Raw genomic sequence first — 22,531 nt, 5'->3', positions numbered from 1 at the left:
TAATTAAATAAAATCGTTTATTTAATTATATTTTTGTTCTGTTTTATATTCTTAAAGCATTTAAATTATATTATATATTATATATCTAATTTCTGTTTCTTAAATTTTTTTAAAAATTTATATCATTTTAAAAATTGTCTAATCGTAAATCGATAACGTAGAAGCTATTAATTTAATTCTTTATTTTATTTTATATCGTTAGAATTAATAACATAATCTAATATTCTATTCCTAGTATAAATATTTTATTTTATATTGTTAGAATTAATGTACAAATCTAATATTCGAAGCCAAATAAAAATACACATTTCACACATATGTAAAATCAATCACAAATTAATGTCGTTTTTTCTTTTTATTAATAACACTAAAATCAAGAAAAAAATTATTATCACACTTATTAAAATCGATGAATTAAATTCTAATCGATAAATAAGAAGATGAAATTTCATGATATAATAATTAACAAGAGAGAGAAAAAAAAGAAACCAAAAAAAATTTTCATTTCAATTCAATACTACCGACAAGTAATAGATTTGAATAATTTATAAAAAATATTTTCATTCTCATTTTCGCTTTCCTCTTCTTTAATTTTTCGCCGATGTTCTTTAAATTCTAACCATCTTCTTCTCGTCTCTTCGTTCATTGGACACCAATATTTTGAAGGTCTAAATGGTTGGGAAATCATCTTTAAAAAAAAAAAAGAAAAATATATATATAATAAAAATTATACATGTTTCATAAAATAATTTAAATATACTTCATCGTGTCCTACCTCAAGAAAAGGTAAATGTCTCTTTTTAAATATGGCGATTAAGATCCATAAAGGTATTTGCAAAACAGCAATAGAAAAAAGAATCCAGCCAACAACTAAAAAAATAAACAGTTATATTAAATAATATTAATAATTAACTAATAACATAAAAAAGCAACCAGCTAAATAACAAAAAAAATTAATATATATATTAAATATTTACCATAAGCTATGTCAGGATAATTAAAATTGTTGTAAGTTAATAATTCCAAATTAATCATATTATAAATAAAAATCACTGTAATTATCGCAGGAGTTAAAAAACTCCAACAAACTTTCCAAAAAATCGACAATCTTCGATTTAGCATAAATTCAATGTCGTCGAGAAAATTATTTATTCCTATAAAAAGTTTTTCATAACACAATTCATTTTATCATTTAAACGAAAATGCAATAATTTAATCATTTATTATATAACACTTACCGTAACACCAAGAAACAGCGATCATTTCAAAAATGGCTGGTATGAATGCAAGAAACGATGTGGCATAATAATCTATGAAGGTTACCATGTATTGTCCACCCTAATTGAAAAAACAAAAAAGAAAGAAAAAATAAAACAGAAAACCAAACAAAAATTAAAAATTAACAGAATCGAAGAATCTTTCAAATTGAAAATCTTTTTATTTACAATATTGTCAGAAAAAAAAACTCATAAAAAAATCAATAAAAAAATGAAAGATTCTTTTTTTTCATGATATTACCGGAGTAACGTAAAGTAATCCAATAAGAAACTCTAGGAAGCATGTTCCAACCGCAATATGCCACTGTTTCCATCTTGGAAATTGATCATTGATGATCGATATTATACTTGAGGTAAGTCCAACTTGGCTGCCAATTCCAAGAACAAAAATCATTACGAAGAAGACAACAGCGAAGAATTGTGGTAGAAAATCGAACTTGACGATTGTTTCTGGATAAGAAATGAATGCCAATCCTGTTCCACCGCGTACTACTGTACCAATATTTTTAGCTTCTAATTCATAGCTTAAATTACCAAGAATACCAAATATCGTACAGCCTGCTAAAAAACTGGTAAAGGTATCTAGTGTTGTCACTATCATTGCATCTCTAAAAATAATTAATTTTATATTGAATAAATGTCAGAAAATAATTTATCTAATTGTCAAATATTTCATCACGGAATCCTTTAATAATTTATAAATTAATCATTAACAATCATTTTACGAACAATCATACACCCCTTAAAGTAACGGTTAATAAAAAAGAAAAAAAAAAGAGTTTAATCGATCAATCAGTATATCGATATTATCCATTCTCGAAGCACAATAGAATTACTCTTATCAAAAAATTGATGTTAAATGATACTGACCTATAAATGTTATGATCAATCTTATTGTGAGATGCAAACATGACAACAGCGCCAAAACAGACGGTCAATGAAAAGAAACATTGTGCTACTGCATTGTACCATATACTGGACGTCCATAATTTATTCCAATCGGGAGTAATAAAATAAAGTATACCATTGGCCGAGCCATTCAATGTAACAGCTCTGATGAACAGTATGAGCATAACAACATAAGGGAATATAGCTGTGAAATAAGCAGCCTTGCCAGAACTTTTAATTCCACGAACGACGATAACGAATATACAAAGCCAACTGATGAACAGACAAATTGTTAAACGCCAATCGGGTAATCCAATTCCGTCCTCAATATTTTCCTTTTCACGTAATACCTCCTTGCTAGCCATAGACATTTTTACAGATCATCAGATTTAGAAATCGTCAGGTATGTATATTACGTAATTAAATACTCACTAAAAATATAATTCGGCCGAACTGAGATAAGTGACGTTGGATAGGCTCATACCATTTGATGTAACTTCAGTATCGTTTCCTTTCGATGAATTCACACAATATTCGCCCCATTCCTTTTTACATTTACCCCAAGGTAATTCTGATTGAAAACTGGCGACCAGATAGAACAAGGTCAATGCCATCAAGGAACAATAGTATGATGTTAATGCCAACAATGTAAGAAATTGGGCAATACCAATGCCTGTGATAAAAAGAAAAAAAAAAAAGAAAAGAAAATACAGCGTCAAAATATCGAATTGATCGATCTTAAAGAATTCAATTAAAAATTCAATTAAAATGTATGACATTAACCTTTTAAGGCAGGCGCTATCTCCCAAATTTTGATAGCAGATCGACTTGAAAATTGACCCAAAGTCATTTCCAATAAATAAAATGGCTTTCCAACAACAATGAGAATTATTATATAAGGTATAAGAAATGCACCGCCACCATTTTTGTAAGCGGTGAACGGAAATCTCCAAATATTTCCTAATCCAACCGACATAGCTATGCAGGACATCAAAAATTCTTTATCGTTTCCCCATTGTGTTCTTTCCGTCTAATTAAACGACATGTTATTAAAAAAAAAATTCTGTTTTCATTTTTTAACATGAAAAAAATGAAAAAAATGGAAAAAAACAAAAGACCTACGGTCTCTTTAGAAATCGAATTAGAATCATTTCGATTGCCATTATATTCTGTGATATCATCCAAAGTGAAACCTTGATTAGTAATTCCATTTTTAATGTGGTATGTCTAAAATATATAATATCTCGTTAACATTGTTATCAATTAACGTTGAAAGCAATTTTTTAAAGTAAATGATACTAAGGTATCTATGATAATAATAAACGAGATTATAATAAATGTTGATTTATATTGGCCGGGCCAAAAGTTATTAGATAATTATAAACATCAATTATACTTCTACGAGTCTCTTTGGGGTAATTTTCTTTTATTTTTTTTTATTTTTATTTAGTAGAACTAGACTAGGAATTTTTCTATAGTCAGAACAAAAGAAAAGATCAGCCAAAAAGTCTGTTAAAAGGGATTAATTGATTTTTAAAATTATCTAAGAACTTTTGATTCATCCTGTATCAAAAATCTTCAATCTACATATCGCATTAATGAAGTAGAAGTAGTCACTATATATATATATACGTATGTGCATATAACGATCTATCTATACATTATACGTCAGCTTGATCACGAGTTTTTATCATGAACAAAGGACATCAAGAGAGCTCCCAGTCACCGGTTATTACTCGTTGATCATCGATCGTGTCGAATGACGTTTTAACCAATAACATTCGTTAACCAAGTGGAAAGATAATATTTTATATAAGAGAAATATCGTATGATCATATATGGTGTATATGTACGTATGTACGTATCATTGGTAAGATTAAGTAATAAGAAATTGTTACCATACCTTTTTCCCCATGTATATCAAGATACTTTCTACTTTTCAAATAAGAGATCGTTAAGATTTATGTGGAAATAATTGAAGTTCACGTGTAGTTCTTGTGATTTCTAAAAAAAAAAAAAAATACATTTATTAATAGATGATAAACTTTTATAACTGTATGTATATAAAAATTATTATTAGTATTTGTGTGATTTTTTTTGAAAAGGAGAGTAAAGAAAGAACATAATTGAATAAATGATAAATTTGTATAACTAAGTGTATGTATTTTACAAAATTCTGTTAATAACAATAAGAAGAAGATTAAGAATAAGAAAAAGAATTATAATTTTTTATTGATGCAAAGAGAAAATTAAATATAAAATTTAAAATGTGAGATTAATGTAAAAATAAATAAATCACTTTAAGGTGAATTAATTAGTTGCGCATATTTAGTATTATTAATATATATATATATATATATATATATATATATATATATTTCTTTTCTTTTTTTTTTATATTTTTTATCTCGTAAATTAGCATGATCACGAATGGTAAAAAAAAAGGAAAGATTCTGTCAAGGATTACTTTGTGAATAATACTGACAAATGTCTCTCATTTACTACGCATTCCTGTAGATTAGATAAAATAATGAAATCCACCTGTTATTAAGATAGCATAAGCAAATAAAAGGAAATGTAAGAAATTGTTTATATACCTTATTGTTTATTTTGAGAAAACGAACAAATGTATTAGTTGATTTTGTTCGTTGCACCGAAGTTATAATCTTTCTCTCTTTCTCTCTCTTTCTCTCTTTCTCTCTCTCTCTTTCTTTCATATGAATAAATGATAATCACAAGTATTAAATTTACGTATGAAAAATTATTAACGTAACTAAAATTCTCAACTTTGATTCAAGATTAACCGTGAGTTTTCTTAGACAATCGTTAATATATATACCTTCTTTCATTGATGCGCATTCCAGTTTTCTTCTCACGCAGAAACATTATCGCGCACGCCCAATGAATGCGAATTTCCTCTCTTTTTTCCTTAAAGAGAGAAATAGAGAGAGAGGAAAAGAGATGGAGAGAGAGAGAGAGAGAGAGAGAGAGAGAGAGAAAGAGAGAGAGAGAGGATTGGATGGAAATAATAGAAGAAAAGAATAAAAAAAAATTTTGCGTAAGAAAAAGAAAATTCAATTTTTTATAAAAATTTTTATTTCTTGTATTTCTTTCCCCTCCATTAAAAATGCATGATTTAAATGAAAAATATTAATAAACACAATCGTACTCGTAGTTTTTGTTTATTTATTTTATTTATTTTACTTACAAATAAAATCGTATTTTATTATTAGCTATCAGTCACTTATATAGTTGGTAAAGCAGTTTACTGTAAATTTGAAATATCCTTTTTATTTTTGATCCTTGTATACTTTATTTATATTTTTCTATCATACGAATTATTTTAATGCAACATTTTGTTTTTATTTTAATGTAAACAAAATATTTAATTCTTTATTTCTTTATTTTATTTACAAATAAATATTGAAAAAAGCATATCTTCGTTATCGCGATCAGTAATGGATCATTCGCTAAGGTAGTTTTCTGTAAATTTGTAAGTCTTTTTTTTGGTTACATTAAAAATCGATTGAGATAATCGATCTCATTTTGAATGAAATTAGGTGTGAAAAAGAAGCTGTGATGAAATAAAGTAGATTAAATGACGATGGATAAGAATAAAAACTCGCAAAAAAATGTAAACCATGAAAAAGTACTTTTACAAAAAACGGCTGATCGGGTTGAAATTTCCGGGAATTATACCAAACGAGAATTTCGAAAATTTTTATTATCGCCATCTATTTCTTCTTTAATATCTGATAGCGAAGATGTAAGTATGTAAATAATCTATGTAACCCAATTTTTTGTTATATATTAAAAGAATGCTATTTATTATTTTATTATTTCTTCAATTCTTTACATTATGATATTTGTATATTTTTAATTATTAAAATATTTATTAATTTTATTTCTTCAATTTGATGTCTTAACAAATCTTATATTTAACATTTTAACAATAATTTAATTTTATTAATTTTTATTATTATTATTATTATTATTATTATTATTATTATTATTATTATATGTTTATTTTATTGTATTTAATTTTATACATAACGAAAAAATGATATATTTTAAATACACTTATACTTAATAATTAATGAATTAACGATTAAATTTGGTGATTAAAGGAATTAACTAAACTATATATATATATATATATATATATATATATATATATATATATATATTGTGTGTATGTGTGCACAGAAGATAAAACACACATTAATACACACGAGGGAAACCCCAGCTAACAGTTACATGGTTTCAGAAATAATAAAATTTGCTTTCTACGTTAAAGAATCTATGTTTTTCCATTCAATAACTATTCTAATCGTCTTACATCACTTCTCACTTTTCCTATTACGTATCAATGATATACCTAAGATTTACGTAGTATACTTCCGTATATATTATATTACTTTCAAGTTTCGATCAGATCCAGTCTTATTGTATTTATTATACATACATTAATAGAGAACGAAACTTGAGAAGACTTTAGAAACGGGTATAAAACTGAGCCAAGTAGATATCGACAAAATAAAAAAAGATAAAGTTCATGGTGAAATTGGAAAAAAAGATGAACAAATTTTGGATAATCCTCACGTAACAAGAGATATTACTGGAGGTATTCTGAAAGAAGAACAATACGAAAAAGATGAGACGCGGCAAAGGATTTATAAAGAAACAATGGACATCGAAGAGAGTAAAAAAGGAGAAAGAAAGTCAATAGAAAAATATTTACGTGAAAAAGGACTCAGTACTAGTCTTATCAAATCTGTATTAACTAATGGATTCACCGACGAATATATCAGGTTGTATGTTCGAACGAACTAATTCTTTTATATAAAAAAAAAAATAAGTAAATAAAAATAATTACTATAAAACAACAAAAAGAAACAAATACAATAATTCATGTTCTACGGAATGAATGCAATAATGTTGGCATTTTGACCATACGGCCTAAATGATAAATGACTACTTATCATCCAATGTGTTTATTAATATTAAATAAGACTTCTTGTTTTAGACTTTTAAAAAGTTTGCATATTACCGAAGACGAGATAGAATATATGAAATTGACTTATCAAATGGAATTAAATGATTCATCGAGTTCCATTAAATCGTGTTCTTCAACTTCATCCGACTATTACTTGTCATCTGATAGTCTTTATTTAAAAAATTTATTAAGCAAAGCTTTAACTCGAGCTCTTCCTGAAATTGCTTCGAAAAAACCATATGATCCAATTGAATATCTTGGACATTGGTTGCTTCATTTAAAGGTTCGTTTATGATGATTAATTAATAATCAATAATATTTAAATATTTATATATATATAAAATATATAATAATAACAATAATTGATAAAATGAATTAAATGTTTAATAGTTTTAATTTTTGATATATATTTATATTTTATGAACAAAAATTACAAAATTATAATTATATATCTTATATTATAATAATTATTATATATAAATAAGTAACAATATAAAAGATTTATTATTTAAATATATTTGTAAAATAAAATGTATATCTAATAATATAGACATATATATATGTATATATAGATTTCCGAAGAAAAAAGGAACAAGCAACGTGAATTCGAATTAGAATTAATGATTGAAAGAGAAAAATATAAGATGATGGTACGTATAGATCATTGATCAATCAATATTTTTTTAATATTAATGAATTAATAATAATAAAAATACAAAAAGAAATATTTTTTTATAAAAGATGATAGAGGATCAAGAAACTATGAGTATTGAAAGCAGAGGAGAAGAAGAATTAATCGTAGATACTAACTTTATAAATTATACGAGTAATTAATATTGATCGTTTATCTCTTTCTCTCTCTCCCCCTCTCTCTCTCTCTCTCTCTATACTTCTGTCGATATTTTATTTTATAGATATATTAATACTGTAACTAGTAAACCTATAAAAAATGACGGATTACAAATATTTTCTCTTAAAATTATTTAAATCTACTCAAATTTATAAGAGAACTTTTTGATGAGAACTATTTTTATGTATATTATTTTTTAAAATTATAATTAATTAAAAATATATTAACAAATCAATTTCCTTCTTCTCTTTTTCCAATTCTCAAGTATTACTCAAATTTATATATATGGTTAAAATAATGTAAATTAAGAGAAAAAGAGAGATTAAGAGCAAAAGAGAGAGAGAGACTCATATAAAAAAAATTTATTCTCTTTCTTAATTATTTATAAAATTATTCTAAGAAAATAATAAGAAGAGTATCAAAAATAGAAAATAACAAATAATAAAAAGAACTGAAAGAGAATAATCATCTAGGAACTTTTGAGAGTGTCTATATACATTAATAAAAAAGTATCGAGAAACGGGCGATTACTTTGTTAAAATTTTCGCAGAAATATAGGTAGAATAAAAAAAAAAGGTGCAGAGACATAATTATTATGAAAACTTTATTATTAAAATCTATTTTGCACGATAATTCGTGACTTATTTATTATTATCGTCAAAAGAGTAATAATGTGTTTTGTATAAATAAAAGTCAGTTTATTTTCAACAATGATCCAAGTCATTGATCTAAGTCACTAAGTCATTCAAATCGAAGTAATTTTTTGTTTTTTATTTGTTTTTTCTTTTTATTTTTGTTCATTCATACTGTTTCTTTATAACAATTCTTTTTTTATATTTTTCATTCTCAAGTTTCACATCCATGAATATAATACTGTATGATAAAACATTAAAAACAAAACAAAAAAAAATATTACGCTTTCTTAATAACTATAAGTTATAATAATTTCAAACGATTTAAATATAAATTATTTATAGAAGACGTCATAAGGTCTGAAACACTAAGGTTTATATAATTATATTAATCTTATTTTAAGATAAAAATGCAATCGTTTGAATTTATAAAATATCCTTGGTATTGTATAACATTAAAAAAAACCGTATAGAATATATATATATATATATATATATATATATATATATATATATATATATAAATATTTATATAATAAAAAGTTCGAAAGAAGAATTTCGTAATATATATTTAATTATATCTTTATATTGAATTATAAATATTATTAAATATATTTAATTAAAAAATTTAATTATAAATTTCTTGTATTATTATTTCCTTTATAAATAAATAAATATATATATATATATATATATATACATATTCGTATATTTTCGTTTTTATTTTTTAATGTTATAAAGATGTACAAAAACATTATCAGTCAAGAGATTTCTTTTCATTTTGTTGAGTTTTGTTTGTTGTCCAAGAAAATCTATATATACGTATATATGCGTATGCGATACATACGTGCGAGGTGTAATATAATAATACATAAATTCGACCTCTTTTTTTTTAGAACGAGATTATACAAGTTTCTCTTCTAAACAGAAAATAACATAAATGAATTGTTTTAATTTCGAACAACTACGATTTTCACGTTTTTTTCTCATCATTTCCTTATATTCCTTCCAACTAGCTAATTCTTGAGTATTTCTTGGACCCCACTCATCCGAGGGACTGAAAGAGTTTATGATCATCTAAAACCAAAAAATAATTTTTCCTTGTTTTAATACAATTTAACATTTATGTATTATTATTATATATATATATATGTATGTATATATATATATATACGTATATAAATATATGTATATATATATATATATGTATATAAATATATGTATATATATGTATATATATGTATATATATATATTAAATAAAATTTAAATTATTATACTTCTGGCATGCCCAAATTCCGTTTTCTTATTATAGTGTAAATCATCCAAAAAGGTATTTGTAATACACCAAATGCAAGTAGCGACCATCCGGCAGCTAAAATTTATAAAAAATATGTCAAATTAAAATTATCTGGAACAATATTATAAATAATAATATTATAATTTTATTACTATAATATTAATAATATTATAACTTTATTATCATAAAAGCATACTTTTAGTATATGAAATATGTAATAATAGAATGTTAGCATATGTTATTATTATATAATAACACAACATATATATATAATAAAATTTATTATAAATTTACTATACATTTACTTTAAATTTAAGTTAAGATTAAATTTAATTATTCGCAAAATAATTGAATCATATTATTACTTTTTGTTATCAATATACATAATAAAAACTATAATAATAATAATAATAATAATACAAACCATATGCGCTTGAAGGATATAAGACACCAGCATAAGTTAACGGTGTCAGTCCAATGATAGTATAAATTAAAATAGTTGCTAAAAGAAGTGGCGTGATTACACCCCAACAAATTCTCCAATAAAGCGATGGCCTTCTTTTCAACATGTATTCAACATCGTCTAAGAAATTTTCTAATCCATAAATCCAAAAGAATCCAGTCACTTCGAGCGTAGCCAAGACGAAAACAATAAAGGAACCAGCGTAATAATCGACCAGGCCTAATATAAATTGGCCACCCTGTAAATAATTAATATTTCTTTATTATATTAAACAAAATTTAAATTGTATAGATATTTTCAAAGTTAGTCGATTTGAAGTATTTTGTAATTTTTTTTTTATTTTACATATCGAAATTTAAAATATTTTCTTATATAACTTTTATTTATATTAAATAATATAAGTAAAAGTAATTCATATATATACAATAAAATAATATATATTTTTCTAATCTTAATAATTAAATTGAAAATCAAAAAATATATTTATGTATTAAATATATATATTATTATCGTTATTATTATATTATACTACTATATAATTATAATCATAATATAATCTGTAGTATAATATTATAGTATTATATTGTATTATAATATATTATAATATACGCTAAACTATATTTTAAAAATATAAAACTGTAAATATATATATACTAGTATATATATATATATATAATATATATATATACTAGTATAGTATATATATATACTAGTATTATAAAATAATATTAGTATACACTATAATATAATATATTATAAATGATTATAGTAATATATTAAAAAATAGTCACTCACCGGTGTGCAATAAACAGTACCACAGAAGAATCCAACGATAGACGTACCAAGTACAATATACCAATGCTTACAGCTTGGAAATTGATCATTGATTATAGTAACGATTCCTCCAACGAGTGCAACAGCACTTCCGATTCCAAGAACGAATAACATTAGAAAAAATAATATAGAGAACAACTATAACAGAATAGAAAAATAATGTTAAATACATAATTAATTAAAACCACGGTCGTATAGATCGATAAATTCTCATCTTTACTATGTAAATAGTTTCATATATACATATAAATTCATAATTAAATGTATATCTATTTACTTCGATATGGGTTAAACAAATGGACTATAAGTATCTATGTATTCAATATTTGTATTCAACAAAGCGGAACAAACAATTTTTAATGGCGTCAGTGCTTAGAAAGAAACTATCATTCGATCTAATTATCTTGAATACCTTGAGAATTCAAAGGAAATATCTCACTCATTCTCTCTCCCGCATAAATAACGAATAATTTACACATCTATTTCTTTTCTCTTGTAATTCTAGAATAATTGTAAAATACTTGTACAATATTTAAAAAAAAAAAAAAAGAAAGAAAGAGAGAGAGAGAGAAAGAGAGAACAAAAGAAAAGAGAGTGACAAAAGAAAAAGCGAAATCGATCGAACGAATCGATATCTAAATAAAACTTACATTTGGTAAGACCGTAAATTTCGCAATGGCGTCTGGATAAGAAACGAAGGCCAATCCAGTCCCGCCGCGGACAACATTGCTGATATCATCGGTGCCAAGTTCATAAGCTAAATTACCAAGTATCCCAAAAATAGTAAAACCTGCCATTAGACTTGTGAAGGTGTCTAAAGTAGTCACGACCATCACATCTCTAAAAATTTTTTTTAATTATAATCATTAGTTTATTCTCTCATAATATAATTGTATGTTTAATTGGATCTCTATCGCATGTTACATAAGTGCAACCATTTTTTTTATAGTGCCTTGGGTAATAAATAATCCCTGAATTTTTAATATTTTGTATATAAACTATGATATTATACTTTGTTATTACTTTGTTATAATAGATTATAGTAGCAACAACTTATTATATTAATAGCTCATATTAAGAATAAATTATTACTATGATAAGACTTATCATAGCAAGAATTAGTATAACACAGCATTAATTATTAGCACAGTATTAGCATAAATTATCTGTTACTATAAGATAACATTACTACTATATAGTATCATAATATAGCATTAGAGTGAGAATGAGAGAAAGAGAGAGAAAGCATAAGTTATTACAGCACAGCATATTAAGTATATATAATGTGCACACACACACACACACACACACACACACACACACACACACACACATATATATATATACTCGGAATTACTATTATTTAATAACAATATGAAAAAAAATTTGCAAAATTCTACTTTCAAAACAATATTACTTATCACCCAATTCAGTAATAAATCATAAGTACATAAAAAGAAAAAGAAAAGAAAAGAGAATTTCTCCGGAAATTTCTCTTATAAAGATCGTTCTTAATATAAAAAGAAAATTTTCCATAAACATTATTATCTTATAATTATTAAAAATAATAACCTGTAGATATTGTGTTTAAAGTTGTTGTAGGACGAATACATGACGACACCACCGAAACAGACTGACAGTGAAAAGAAACACTGTGTCACAGCAGCGTACCAGACATTTGGATCGAACAGTTTGTCCCACTTCGGTTGAATAAAGAAAATTATCCCGTTGCTTGCTCCCTTTAAGGTCACCGCCCTGATCAGCAAAGCTATCATGATCACGTATGGGAATATTGCGAGGAAGTAGGCTGCCTTGCCAGAACTTTTAACTCCACGTGCAAGGACAGCAAAGATACTTGACCAGGCGACTAACAAGCAAAGAAGTAATTTCCAATCGGGTAGACCCAACCCGTTATCAATATTAGGTATCTCCTTCAATACCGTTTTTCTGTACAACAAAAGAAAATATTATCAATGTGCGAATAATGTTATTATTCTAAAATTTTTGATAAACAAAAAAAAACACAAATATAAGGATATTAACATAGCCCAATGAGGAAAAGAAAAATTTTGATCTGATACATTGAAGATTATACCTATGTATTTTTCGATATGTTTGATTACCAAAAAAACATAGATCACCTCTAGATTTGTATATATACTGATATGAAGATATTATAATTTAATAAATTTATTATGATCTTTCAATTATGATTTTTTAGGGAAAAATTGAAGATCGTGAGTGTAATCCAAATTTATGTTCAATTCTAAGATCTAATATATGATTTATTTATTTTTACATTAAAAATTTTTAATTTTGAATCGACGACCTGTTGAATCAGAAATTTGTTATGCCGTATTTCCATAACTTCAACATGATAATGAGAATAAAATTATTGCTACTTTTATTATTAGCATCTCAATATATTCAAGAATAAATATAATAATTTAGGTAACAAAATGTTATTTATTTTGATCAATGTAATATCATCGAATTTGTAAAAAATTATATCAAGATTTTTGATAACGATCAAGCAAAGGTTATAATTGAAGTAATTAACGTTTCTGATTCATCGAGATATACTCCTTTTATATACCACGTCATGGAATCAATAACGTATTTAGATATTTATAAATTCGATAGCGTTCCGAATAAAAACGTAGGTAGTTACAAGAAAGATATTAATTGGACCTTTTGTTAATCTTTACTGAGTTATGTTAAGCCGTCATAATTATGCAAGATGAAGTGCTACTCTAATGTTCTACACCATATCTATATGTATCATATAAGTGGAAAAAAAATATTAATACGTTTGCGATAATAATACGTTTGCATCTTGTAAGACCGGATCTCAAAACGTCAAGTCAGTATAAGCCATCCTTTTACTTTTTTTTTTACCTCACCGTTATATTTATCATCTTCGCCGTTTATCCTTAACATTTTTTGATATTACAATCAGATCTTTATACGTTGATATGTGTAATCAGAAATAATACTTACGTGAAATAAAATTCAGCGGAACTTCTCTTGCCCGTACCATTGCGAAATGTCGCATTTTCAGCTTTTACGGAATCAACGCACGTATCTCCCCATTCGATAAGACATGTGGACCAAGGTAGCTGTGAATGAAAGCTACCGATCAAATAATACAAGGTCATTGATATCAAGGAACAATAGTAAGTACCAACGGCAACCATAGAAAACATTTGGGCCCAGCCAACACCACGAAAAGCTGGCACTAGTCGTGAAAACGTACATATAAAACAAACAAAAAACAAAAAAAGAAAACAAAAATAAATTAATTATACTATTATCTAGTTTTGGTATTAGAGTTAGAATTATTTACAGTAGGATAATACCTGCGGACCACATTTTAACGGAGGATCTACTGGTGAATTGACCTAATATCATTTCCAAATAATAAAATGGTTTCCCAACGACGAAAAGGACGATTATGTAGGGTATTAGAAAGACACCTCCGCCATTTTCGTATGCCGTGAATGGAAATCTCCAAACGTTGCCGAGACCAATCGACATGGCGATGCAGGACATAAGAAATTCGATACTATTGCCCCATGTAGCTCTTTCAACGCTTTTCTCTATTATCGTCTTTCAACATTATTATTTTTATTATAAAATTTCTTAACAAATTTCGAAAAAAAGAAATTACTATTTGATTATTTAAAGAAAAAATATATAAAAAATTAGACAAAAATATAAAATAATATAACTTTACCATTTCTTCCATCACAATTGTTGATTGGATAACTTTTCTGTTATCTTCGACGCCATAATTTAAGTTAAAATTATCGTCGTTCTAAAAAAATTAAATCAACAAAAAAATATGTTAAGTACTTTTTGCTTATAACACTATTATAGTTATTATTAAATTTATATTTCAAATCTGAACTTACTTTTTCAATCTTTTTTGAATTCTTAAAGTTACTATTAGTCTGACCATTAGTTCTGCCATCATCTCCAACAAATGCCAGATTATGTTTACCTGCCTATAATAAAAAAAAAAAGTAAATAAATAAAATAAGAATGAACATTAATTTAATATTTTTCTTTCATTAAAATTGTAAAAAAAAATTATTGTAATTGCTGAAATAAATTAAATAAAATCATGAGAAAAAGAAATTCATTTTAAAATAATCTATCAGTTTGATATTAACGAGCAAATTGTTTTCTCTCAACGATTGGTTATTATTATTATTGTTCTTGTCGTTGTTGTTATTATTATTGTTATTGTTGTTATTCTTATTGTTGTTGTTATTATTATTGTTGTTGTTGTTGTTATTATTGTTTTTATTGTGATCATCTTATCTCAGGAAATTAAATCTAATAAAGGAAAGAAACAAACCGCAAAGGTCGTCGATCTTCAGGTACTAGAAGAAAATATACGCATTCATAGATCTTCAAGGACACTTTCTAAACATCTAACTTGAACGACTGTCGACAGCTATTAGGTAAATTCTATTGCAAATTCTGCGAGCATACAAAAGTATGCAAGAAAAGTTGTTTAATATGAGCAAAAAAAAATAGAGAAAAAAATAGATAAAAGAAGAATGTTGATCTATTAAATTAGCCATTAAGAAAACCAACGTTAAAGAAAAAGAAACAAAACATGAAATAAAAGAAAATGCCTTTCGATTTAATGACTCTTATCCAGTATAATTTTACTACTTTACACACAAACACACATACATACACACACATAGGCAGAAGACCACGTTATTACCATAACTGAATGACAATCAAGTTATCCTTATGTTTTCAGTGAAATCTCATTCTTATGTATGCAGGTACGTATCGCATGTTTTTTATATACCTTTACCTAATTGACGTTTTACATATGTATATATCTTTAGACACAATATATTAATATTGTAGTTTATATACTGTTGACTGTATGTATTTTTCATTCTGTTTCGTTTCACATCGCGTGAGTGATTATCCTCCGAATAATAGTATAATAAAGTCCAAATGTTTCTAATGTGTTTCTGATGTGTTGAAAAAAAATTGTTTTTCTTTTATTTTTTATTATGACAAATTAAAAATATAAAAACAGTTGAAGGAACAAAAAGATGTATTGGTTGATGAACTTATTATATAAAAATAAAGAAAAATAGACGGATAAATAAATAAACACAAATTATATAATATGTAATATATAAAAAATATATATAATATATATGATATTCTATATATAATATATTATAGAGGTTATTTTCATAAATCGTACATTATATATGTATATATATATCGTATATATATATATATATATAATATACGATTCATGAAAATAGTTTTAAGTCCTTTGTTGCATTTAGGAGTTAAATCTTTTGCTTTCCAGGCAACTGCCATAAATCATTAAGCTATTCAGGCCTTGTCCCTTAAGTCTTTTAGAATTTCTTCAATCATTCAGGAAATGCTTATCCTTCACAATAACATTCGTCTTCTTGTTATTACAATGTAAAATTTCTTTATAAATTAATACTTTCTATTACCTTACTGACCTACCTTTTTATCTCTTATTTTAGATAAACTTGGAGTCTAAGTCTAAAATATGACCAATTGATCTGTTGTCCTTTTCAATTTCTTCCTTCAGCTAATCCTTAACTCCAACAAATCCGTACAATACAATACTCCGCATAGTATCTTTAAACTAAAATTGCGATTTTCTATTATTTATGATTTATTTCTTTCTCGTTTTTCTAAAATTATTCAATTGCTGTAAGATTTAAGTTATGTGTATACCTAGTACAAATGTACATACAAAGTTTAATTAAAATAAATTGAAAAAATTTATATTTTCAATTCTTGAAAATGTTCAAGTATTAACTTGAACAGTATCCAGTAGATTAAAGATAAATTTTAATAAATAACTACAGTATTTTTTTATTGAATAATTCTGACATTATTTAGTGGTCAACTCCGATAATTTTATACTATTATAAAATGATACTAAAAAAATATCAATGCTATTTATTGATTAATCCGAAATTATACTAGTACAAAAAGAAGAAAATAGCGTCTTGTTTATGTAGAAATAATATTTCAAAATTATTATGATATTTCGAAAAATGTCAGCATTATTTGTTGTTCTTAACTCAATATCGTATTATTACAGAAACATACACTACTTTGTTACTTTTTTGATATAAAGTATTAAAGTTTTTGACAGTATTTATTGACCAACCCAGTGATACAGTTATCAAAAATATTGACATTATCGTCAAACCCATTACGCTATATTATTATAAAAAAAAAAAATACTATTTAAACTATAAGATACTGAAAATGATTTTTTTTGTCTCCGATATTATTTATTAACCAATTTAAAGGTCAATCCAAATTATTATTTAATATTATATTATATAATAACTTATACTAGTTTATATCTATAACGATAAATTAAGCATCTCGTAACAGAACGAAGAGCCGGTTTAACAGCTCCACAATCATTTTTAATCGTATTTACAGACTGATCAATTTGATGACTTTACAGGTTTTTCAATTATACTTCGTTTTTTATTTTTGTTTCTTTTTTTATCTTTTCTCTCTTAACATAAATTTTGTGTTCTCGAGAATACAAGCTCCTTAATTTTCCTTTTTCTTCCTCAATTTTGTCTAATTAATACATCAAAGATCAGATAAAAAAGCAAAGGATACAAAAAAAAAAGAACAGAATGTAACGTCTTTGAAATTATTCCTTTCACTATTTCTACGTAACTTCTATCGAAGTAGACATCGCGGACTTAAGTAACTCTCATCTACGTAATTATGGGATATTCTATACATGTAACTGACATCACTCTTTTAAATATATATATGTATATACGTATGTATGTATATATAATTATGTATATATAATATATATATATTTATACGTATATATAATTATATATAATATATATATAGGTCTCCAAACTGTAAAAGAATGCCAAGGTGTCGACCTGATGCTATTTTGTTTATATATATGTGTCATGTGCCACTTGAAAGAAATAAATCAATTTCTTTCATTATCGGTCATATTTATTCATAAAACAACCAAATTCAAGTGCCACGTGAAAGAAATAAATCAATTTCTTTTATTTAATCAACCATTTTCGAATTTTTTATGGTATTATACAAGAAACAACCAAATCCGTTTAATAATGAGATTAATGATTCTTTTTAATAATGATTCTTTTTCTAAAAATTATGAGAAAGGGAGATAGTAAGAACATTCGTTTTCTTCTTTGACTGATCTCGGTTGTAAAGATAACGTGAGAAAAAAGAACAAGAAAAATAATGAAATAAAATAAAATAAAAAAAAGGTAAAAAATATAAAGAAAAAAAATGAATCGAGATCGTGTGAAAGCCCTCTGTTTTTTCCTTTCGAATATACGAATTATTTATGTTCGATTAAATTTAAAGAATTTTGAGAAATCGAAATCCGAAAGAAAGTCGATCTTCATGTTTTAAAATCTTTTGTATAAACATAAAAAAAAAAAAAATAGAAAAATTTTGTATACTTCATTTTTTATTTTTCTCTAAACCTTTTTTTTCATAGCATTAGAATACTTTTTTTATATCATAACATATACAAATTATATCTTTTTTTATAGTATTATTTCCTTTTACAGATATAAACACAAATAAAATACTTCTCTATAATTTTTCATTTTTTCTGTTCATAACATTAGGATAATATTATTATATTCTTTTAATGATATTATTAAAAAAAAAACAAATTTTCTATATTTTTTCTTTTCGTTTATTATGTGTAAAATATTTCTGTTAATTTTTGTTTCCGGATATTATATATACAAAGAAAGAAACAATGAAGAAAAAAATGAAAATCGTGATATAACTAAATATCTCGAAAATATTTTCAATCATATATGTGTGTGTGTACGCGCGCGCGTGCGTGCGTGCGTGCGTGCGTGCGTGCGTGCGTGCGTGTATACATGTGTGTATATATTTCAATTTTATTTCGTCGTAAAATTTATAAAAATCAAGGAATTCTTGTCATTCTCGAAAAGAAAATAAGAAATAAGTCAGGTATAAAGATTTTATTATGCGAATAATATACAATACATACTATACATATGTATGTATATACCTGTATTTCAAAACTAGATTATTATCGTCTGAGTAGAATCATTAGTGTGAAACAGGACACGTTTAACTATTCCGTTTACGTTATGAATCTGACGAGAGATTATATTTCCAGAATCGTACTATCGCAAAATTTGACAAGCAATGCTGATAAATCGACTATCAAAATGATTAATATATACCTATTCTTATTATTTTTGCAATAAATTTAAAATTCGAAAAACGAAACAGAAATTAACAATTTCTGATAATTTCAATCAAATTATCGATTTTAAATATTCGATCGAATCGCCATATATTTTCTTTTTTTCTTCTTTTTTTAATTATTATTATCATTATTATTATTATTATAATTATTATTATTATTTTGTATGTTTCTTCAAGTGCATAAATGATCAGTCATAAATGTTTTGAGGCGTTTGTGAGAAACGGACATACTTCTATATGAGATATTACAAATCAATTATTCTGTATTCGAAATTATTTAAACGATCTTTTTTTCTCTCAAATTATAAAACTATAAACCTAGAGTTTACAGAACAACAAATTTAAATAGAAGTTCAAAAAAAAAGTATCATAAAGGAGTAATTGTTTATTAAAACCATCTAAAAATTGTTTGCCCATTCCTAAGAACATTTCAACCCACCTTACAAAATTTTTGTCAATCCTAAAATCTTTTGGGCCATTTTGTATTTTGATCTTACACAAGATTGCAATCGAGTCAGTAAAAGAAGAGAAAAAAAACAAAAGAAAAAGATTTTCCTTGACGAGACATCTGAGTAAACATTGTGATGATTTCTTCGTATTTCTTCTCTCTTTCTTCTTCTTTTTTTTCTTTCTCCTTAAGTTCTTTTCAAGATAGACACAACAATGAGAAAACGTGGATATTATTTCTGAATGGACGTGAAACGTGATGAACCATAACGTTAATATTTTTCATTGATCAAAGCGAAAGTAAGAATTGCCATTATGTCGAATATTGACAAACATAGCGATGGAATGTATCTCTGATCATCTGTAATAACTTCAATTCGATCAATCAATCGATTATCGATCGAATTTTTTTTCGTTCTTTTTTGTATGATAATCGTAAGATCTCGTCAGAGAATCTTGACGAAAAGAGGAAAATTAGATTTAACATTCTATTCTCTTTTCTTTTTTCATTTTTTTTTATTTTTTTATTATCGGAGATATATATATATATATATCTCCGATAACACTTTGTCCACTGACAAAGTAATAAATTAAATTTTAAATATATTAACAATATTTATTATTAGACACAAATAATACCACTTGCAAAAGTATATTTTGCATATTGATTATTAAATATTATAATTATTTTAAATATTTATCATATAATAATAATTATTATTATTATTATTATTATTATTATTATTATTATTATTATTCATAATTATTATTTAATTAATTATATTTAATTAATTATATTTAATTTTATTTTAATTATTTATTAATTAATTTAATTATAATTTAATTAATTATAATTAATTATTAATTTATTATTATTATTATTATTATTATTATTATTATTATTATTATTATTATTATTATTATTATTATTATTATTATTATTATTATTATTATTATTATTATTATTATAAAAATTTCAATATATATAAGACACATCGACCATAACTTCATGATTATCATGTAAACGACACAGCCCTTACAACAATATAAAAATATATATATAAAAGTATATATATACAATTTAATGCTAAATATATATTATATCTGTATATACATATATGTATATATATACAATATGTATATACAATTTCATATAGTATTAATACAAATATAAAAATAAATTTATATTAAAATAATAAATTATATGAAATTATAAAAAATATATATATATACCAGGTGAGATTCTTACCTTTGCCATTTTTATCTTTCAAATGAATAAATTGATGAGTAACGACGTATCCTTGGTGAAGAGTTAAAACGAAGAAAAAAAGACGTACCAAAATGAGGGGGAAGAAAAAAATAAATAATAAAAAAGGAAAAAGAATCGCAGTCGTCCTTGAAATGATGAAAAAACACAAAGAAAATTACTTGACTTTAGATGATCTCGTAAAAAAAAAACACTGATTTTATGTTTAAACTTGTCTCGACATTTTGACATTCGTACTCACACGTGTTACTTGCGTGAGAGTATTACCTACTTGAGCACGGAACAACCACTGACTGCTTCACGATCGTTCTTGTAGACCTGTCACGAAGGTGCTCCTTCGAAAGTAGTAGGGATAACCGAACTATCACCATGATCGAGTACAACGAATCAAAACTCGATCGAGAAGGGGAAACTCTGTCTCATCTGGAACCTATACCATCACATTTTACTTTCATTGTGTTGGAATATTTCTTATTGAAATCAACTCTTCTACAGTGAGTCACAAAATTATTCTGTACACCCTACAAATGTTAAGGTATATAAAAAATAAAATGATAATACCTATGTATATATATATATATATATGTGTATGTGTATATATATTATTTTATTTTATTTTTAGACAATATAGAACATTTAAACTTTGAACGAATAAAACTAATTAATAAAAAAAATATATATATTTATCATCGAAATTTGAGAAAGAAAGTAAAGTTAAACGTCTCCGATCATAAATTACATTTATAATATTATTGGCATTTATAGTAAGACTTAACAATTTTATTATACTTAAAATTTCGTATATAACTGCAAACGTGTGGAAAGAGGTATTCTTTTCGTCCAATTATGTCTACCAAATTATGTTCTTTGTTGCATTGATTCTACTGTATTATTTATTTTTTTTTTTTTTCTTTACTTTCAAATGAAGAATTTATTACAGGAACTATGGACGAAATGATATACTTTTATAAAAATTTAATATTTGAAAAAATAATTTAAAAGAAAGTGTTAAAAAAAAGACCATTCTAAATACGTTTCAATTGCATCAAGATAACGAACGACACTATAAACACAAATGAAAAATTTTACAATCATATAAAAACGATAGTTCTCAAATTACTCATAAACATACCTCAATCACATTGGATTTAAATACAATTGAAACAGTCTAGAACAGACTTAAGATAAGAAAATACGTGAACATGATATCATTAACGGATTTACAAAGTACGCTGATGAGAAGAGAGAATGACAAAATATTGAAGA

General features: G+C 25.0%; 3 protein-coding genes across 7 annotated transcripts; 1 reads left to right on the top strand and 2 right to left on the bottom strand.

The window, feature by feature from the left end:
- Positions 1–223: 223 nt before the first annotated feature.
- On the bottom strand, positions 224–5,100 carry LOC124425568 (sodium-dependent nutrient amino acid transporter 1-like). 3 transcript variants are annotated; one of them, XM_046966079.1, is made up of 11 exons: positions 5,005–5,100; positions 4,069–4,169; positions 3,288–3,392; positions 2,949–3,195; positions 2,598–2,838; positions 2,148–2,522; positions 1,519–1,885; positions 1,239–1,338; positions 978–1,154; positions 776–870; positions 224–688 (listed from the first exon to the last, which is right to left on the bottom strand). In XM_046966079.1, the coding sequence occupies exons 2-11, from the start codon at positions 4,078–4,080 to the stop codon at positions 518–520; spliced, it is 1,890 nt and encodes a 629-aa protein (XP_046822035.1). In that variant the 5' UTR covers positions 4,081–4,169; positions 5,005–5,100; the 3' UTR covers positions 224–517. The 3 variants fall into 3 exon arrangements, with proteins under 3 accessions (XP_046822035.1, XP_046822034.1, XP_046822036.1); XM_046966078.1 differs by lacking the exon at positions 5,005–5,100 and adding an exon at positions 4,763–4,995; XM_046966080.1 differs by lacking the exon at positions 5,005–5,100 and adding an exon at positions 4,763–4,995 and having other exon boundaries at positions 1,519–1,645.
- An 89-nt stretch (positions 5,101–5,189) lies between these two features.
- Positions 5,190–8,172, top strand: LOC124425567. Its single transcript, XM_046966077.1, has 5 exons — positions 5,190–5,223; positions 6,639–6,979; positions 7,192–7,444; positions 7,734–7,811; positions 7,903–8,172. Exons 2-5 carry the CDS (start codon positions 6,852–6,854, stop codon positions 7,993–7,995), a joined length of 552 nt encoding a protein of 183 aa, XP_046822033.1. The 5' UTR covers positions 5,190–5,223; positions 6,639–6,851; the 3' UTR covers positions 7,996–8,172.
- A 1,135-nt stretch (positions 8,173–9,307) lies between these two features.
- Positions 9,308–21,548, bottom strand: LOC124425352 (sodium-dependent nutrient amino acid transporter 1-like). 3 transcript variants are annotated; one of them, XM_046965597.1, is made up of 11 exons: positions 21,248–21,548; positions 15,153–15,245; positions 14,975–15,055; positions 14,598–14,847; positions 14,239–14,476; positions 12,811–13,185; positions 11,889–12,078; positions 11,200–11,376; positions 10,366–10,642; positions 9,922–10,016; positions 9,308–9,720 (listed from the first exon to the last, which is right to left on the bottom strand). In XM_046965597.1, the coding sequence occupies exons 1-11, from the start codon at positions 21,254–21,256 to the stop codon at positions 9,547–9,549; spliced, it is 1,959 nt and encodes a 652-aa protein (XP_046821553.1). In that variant the 5' UTR covers positions 21,257–21,548; the 3' UTR covers positions 9,308–9,546. The 3 variants fall into 3 exon arrangements, with proteins under 3 accessions (XP_046821553.1, XP_046821555.1, XP_046821554.1); XM_046965599.1 differs by lacking the exons at positions 15,153–15,245; positions 21,248–21,548 and having other exon boundaries at positions 14,598–14,837; positions 14,975–15,052; XM_046965598.1 differs by lacking the exons at positions 15,153–15,245; positions 21,248–21,548 and having other exon boundaries at positions 14,598–14,879; positions 14,975–15,034.
- Positions 21,549–22,531: the final 983 nt, after the last annotated feature.

This window comes from Vespa crabro, chromosome 7, assembly GCF_910589235.1.
Source record: "Vespa crabro chromosome 7, iyVesCrab1.2, whole genome shotgun sequence".
Classification (NCBI taxonomy): domain Eukaryota; kingdom Metazoa; phylum Arthropoda; class Insecta; order Hymenoptera; family Vespidae; genus Vespa; species Vespa crabro.
The sequence above is the reverse complement of the archived record's forward strand: the minus strand, read 5'-3'. Positions and strand labels throughout refer to the sequence as shown.

Excerpts from the sequence above, each read along its gene's own strand:
- LOC124425568 (XM_046966079.1), bottom strand. Across the intron at positions 1,339-1,518 it reads GATTACTTTACGTTACTCCG|GGTGGACAATACATGGTAAC; the intron begins GTAATATCATGA and ends TTTTTCAATTAG. Across the intron at positions 871-977 it reads TTATCCTGACATAGCTTATG|TTGTTGGCTGGATTCTTTTT; the intron begins GTAAATATTTAA and ends TTATTTTTTTAG.
- LOC124425567 (XM_046966077.1), top strand. The coding sequence starts at position 6,852 with ATGGACATCGAAGAGAGTAAAAAAGGAGAAAGAAAGTCAATAGAAAAA. Across the intron at positions 7,445-7,733 it reads ATTGGTTGCTTCATTTAAAG|ATTTCCGAAGAAAAAAGGAA; the intron begins GTTCGTTTATGA and ends ATGTATATATAG. Across the intron at positions 7,812-7,902 it reads GAGAAAAATATAAGATGATG|ATGATAGAGGATCAAGAAAC; the intron begins GTACGTATAGAT and ends TTTTTATAAAAG.
- LOC124425352 (XM_046965597.1), bottom strand. Across the intron at positions 14,848-14,974 it reads CAATTGTGATGGAAGAAATG|ACGATAATAGAGAAAAGCGT; the intron begins GTAAAGTTATAT and ends TAATGTTGAAAG. Across the intron at positions 12,079-12,810 it reads TTTAAACACAATATCTACAG|AGATGTGATGGTCGTGACTA; the intron begins GTTATTATTTTT and ends AAAAATTTTTAG.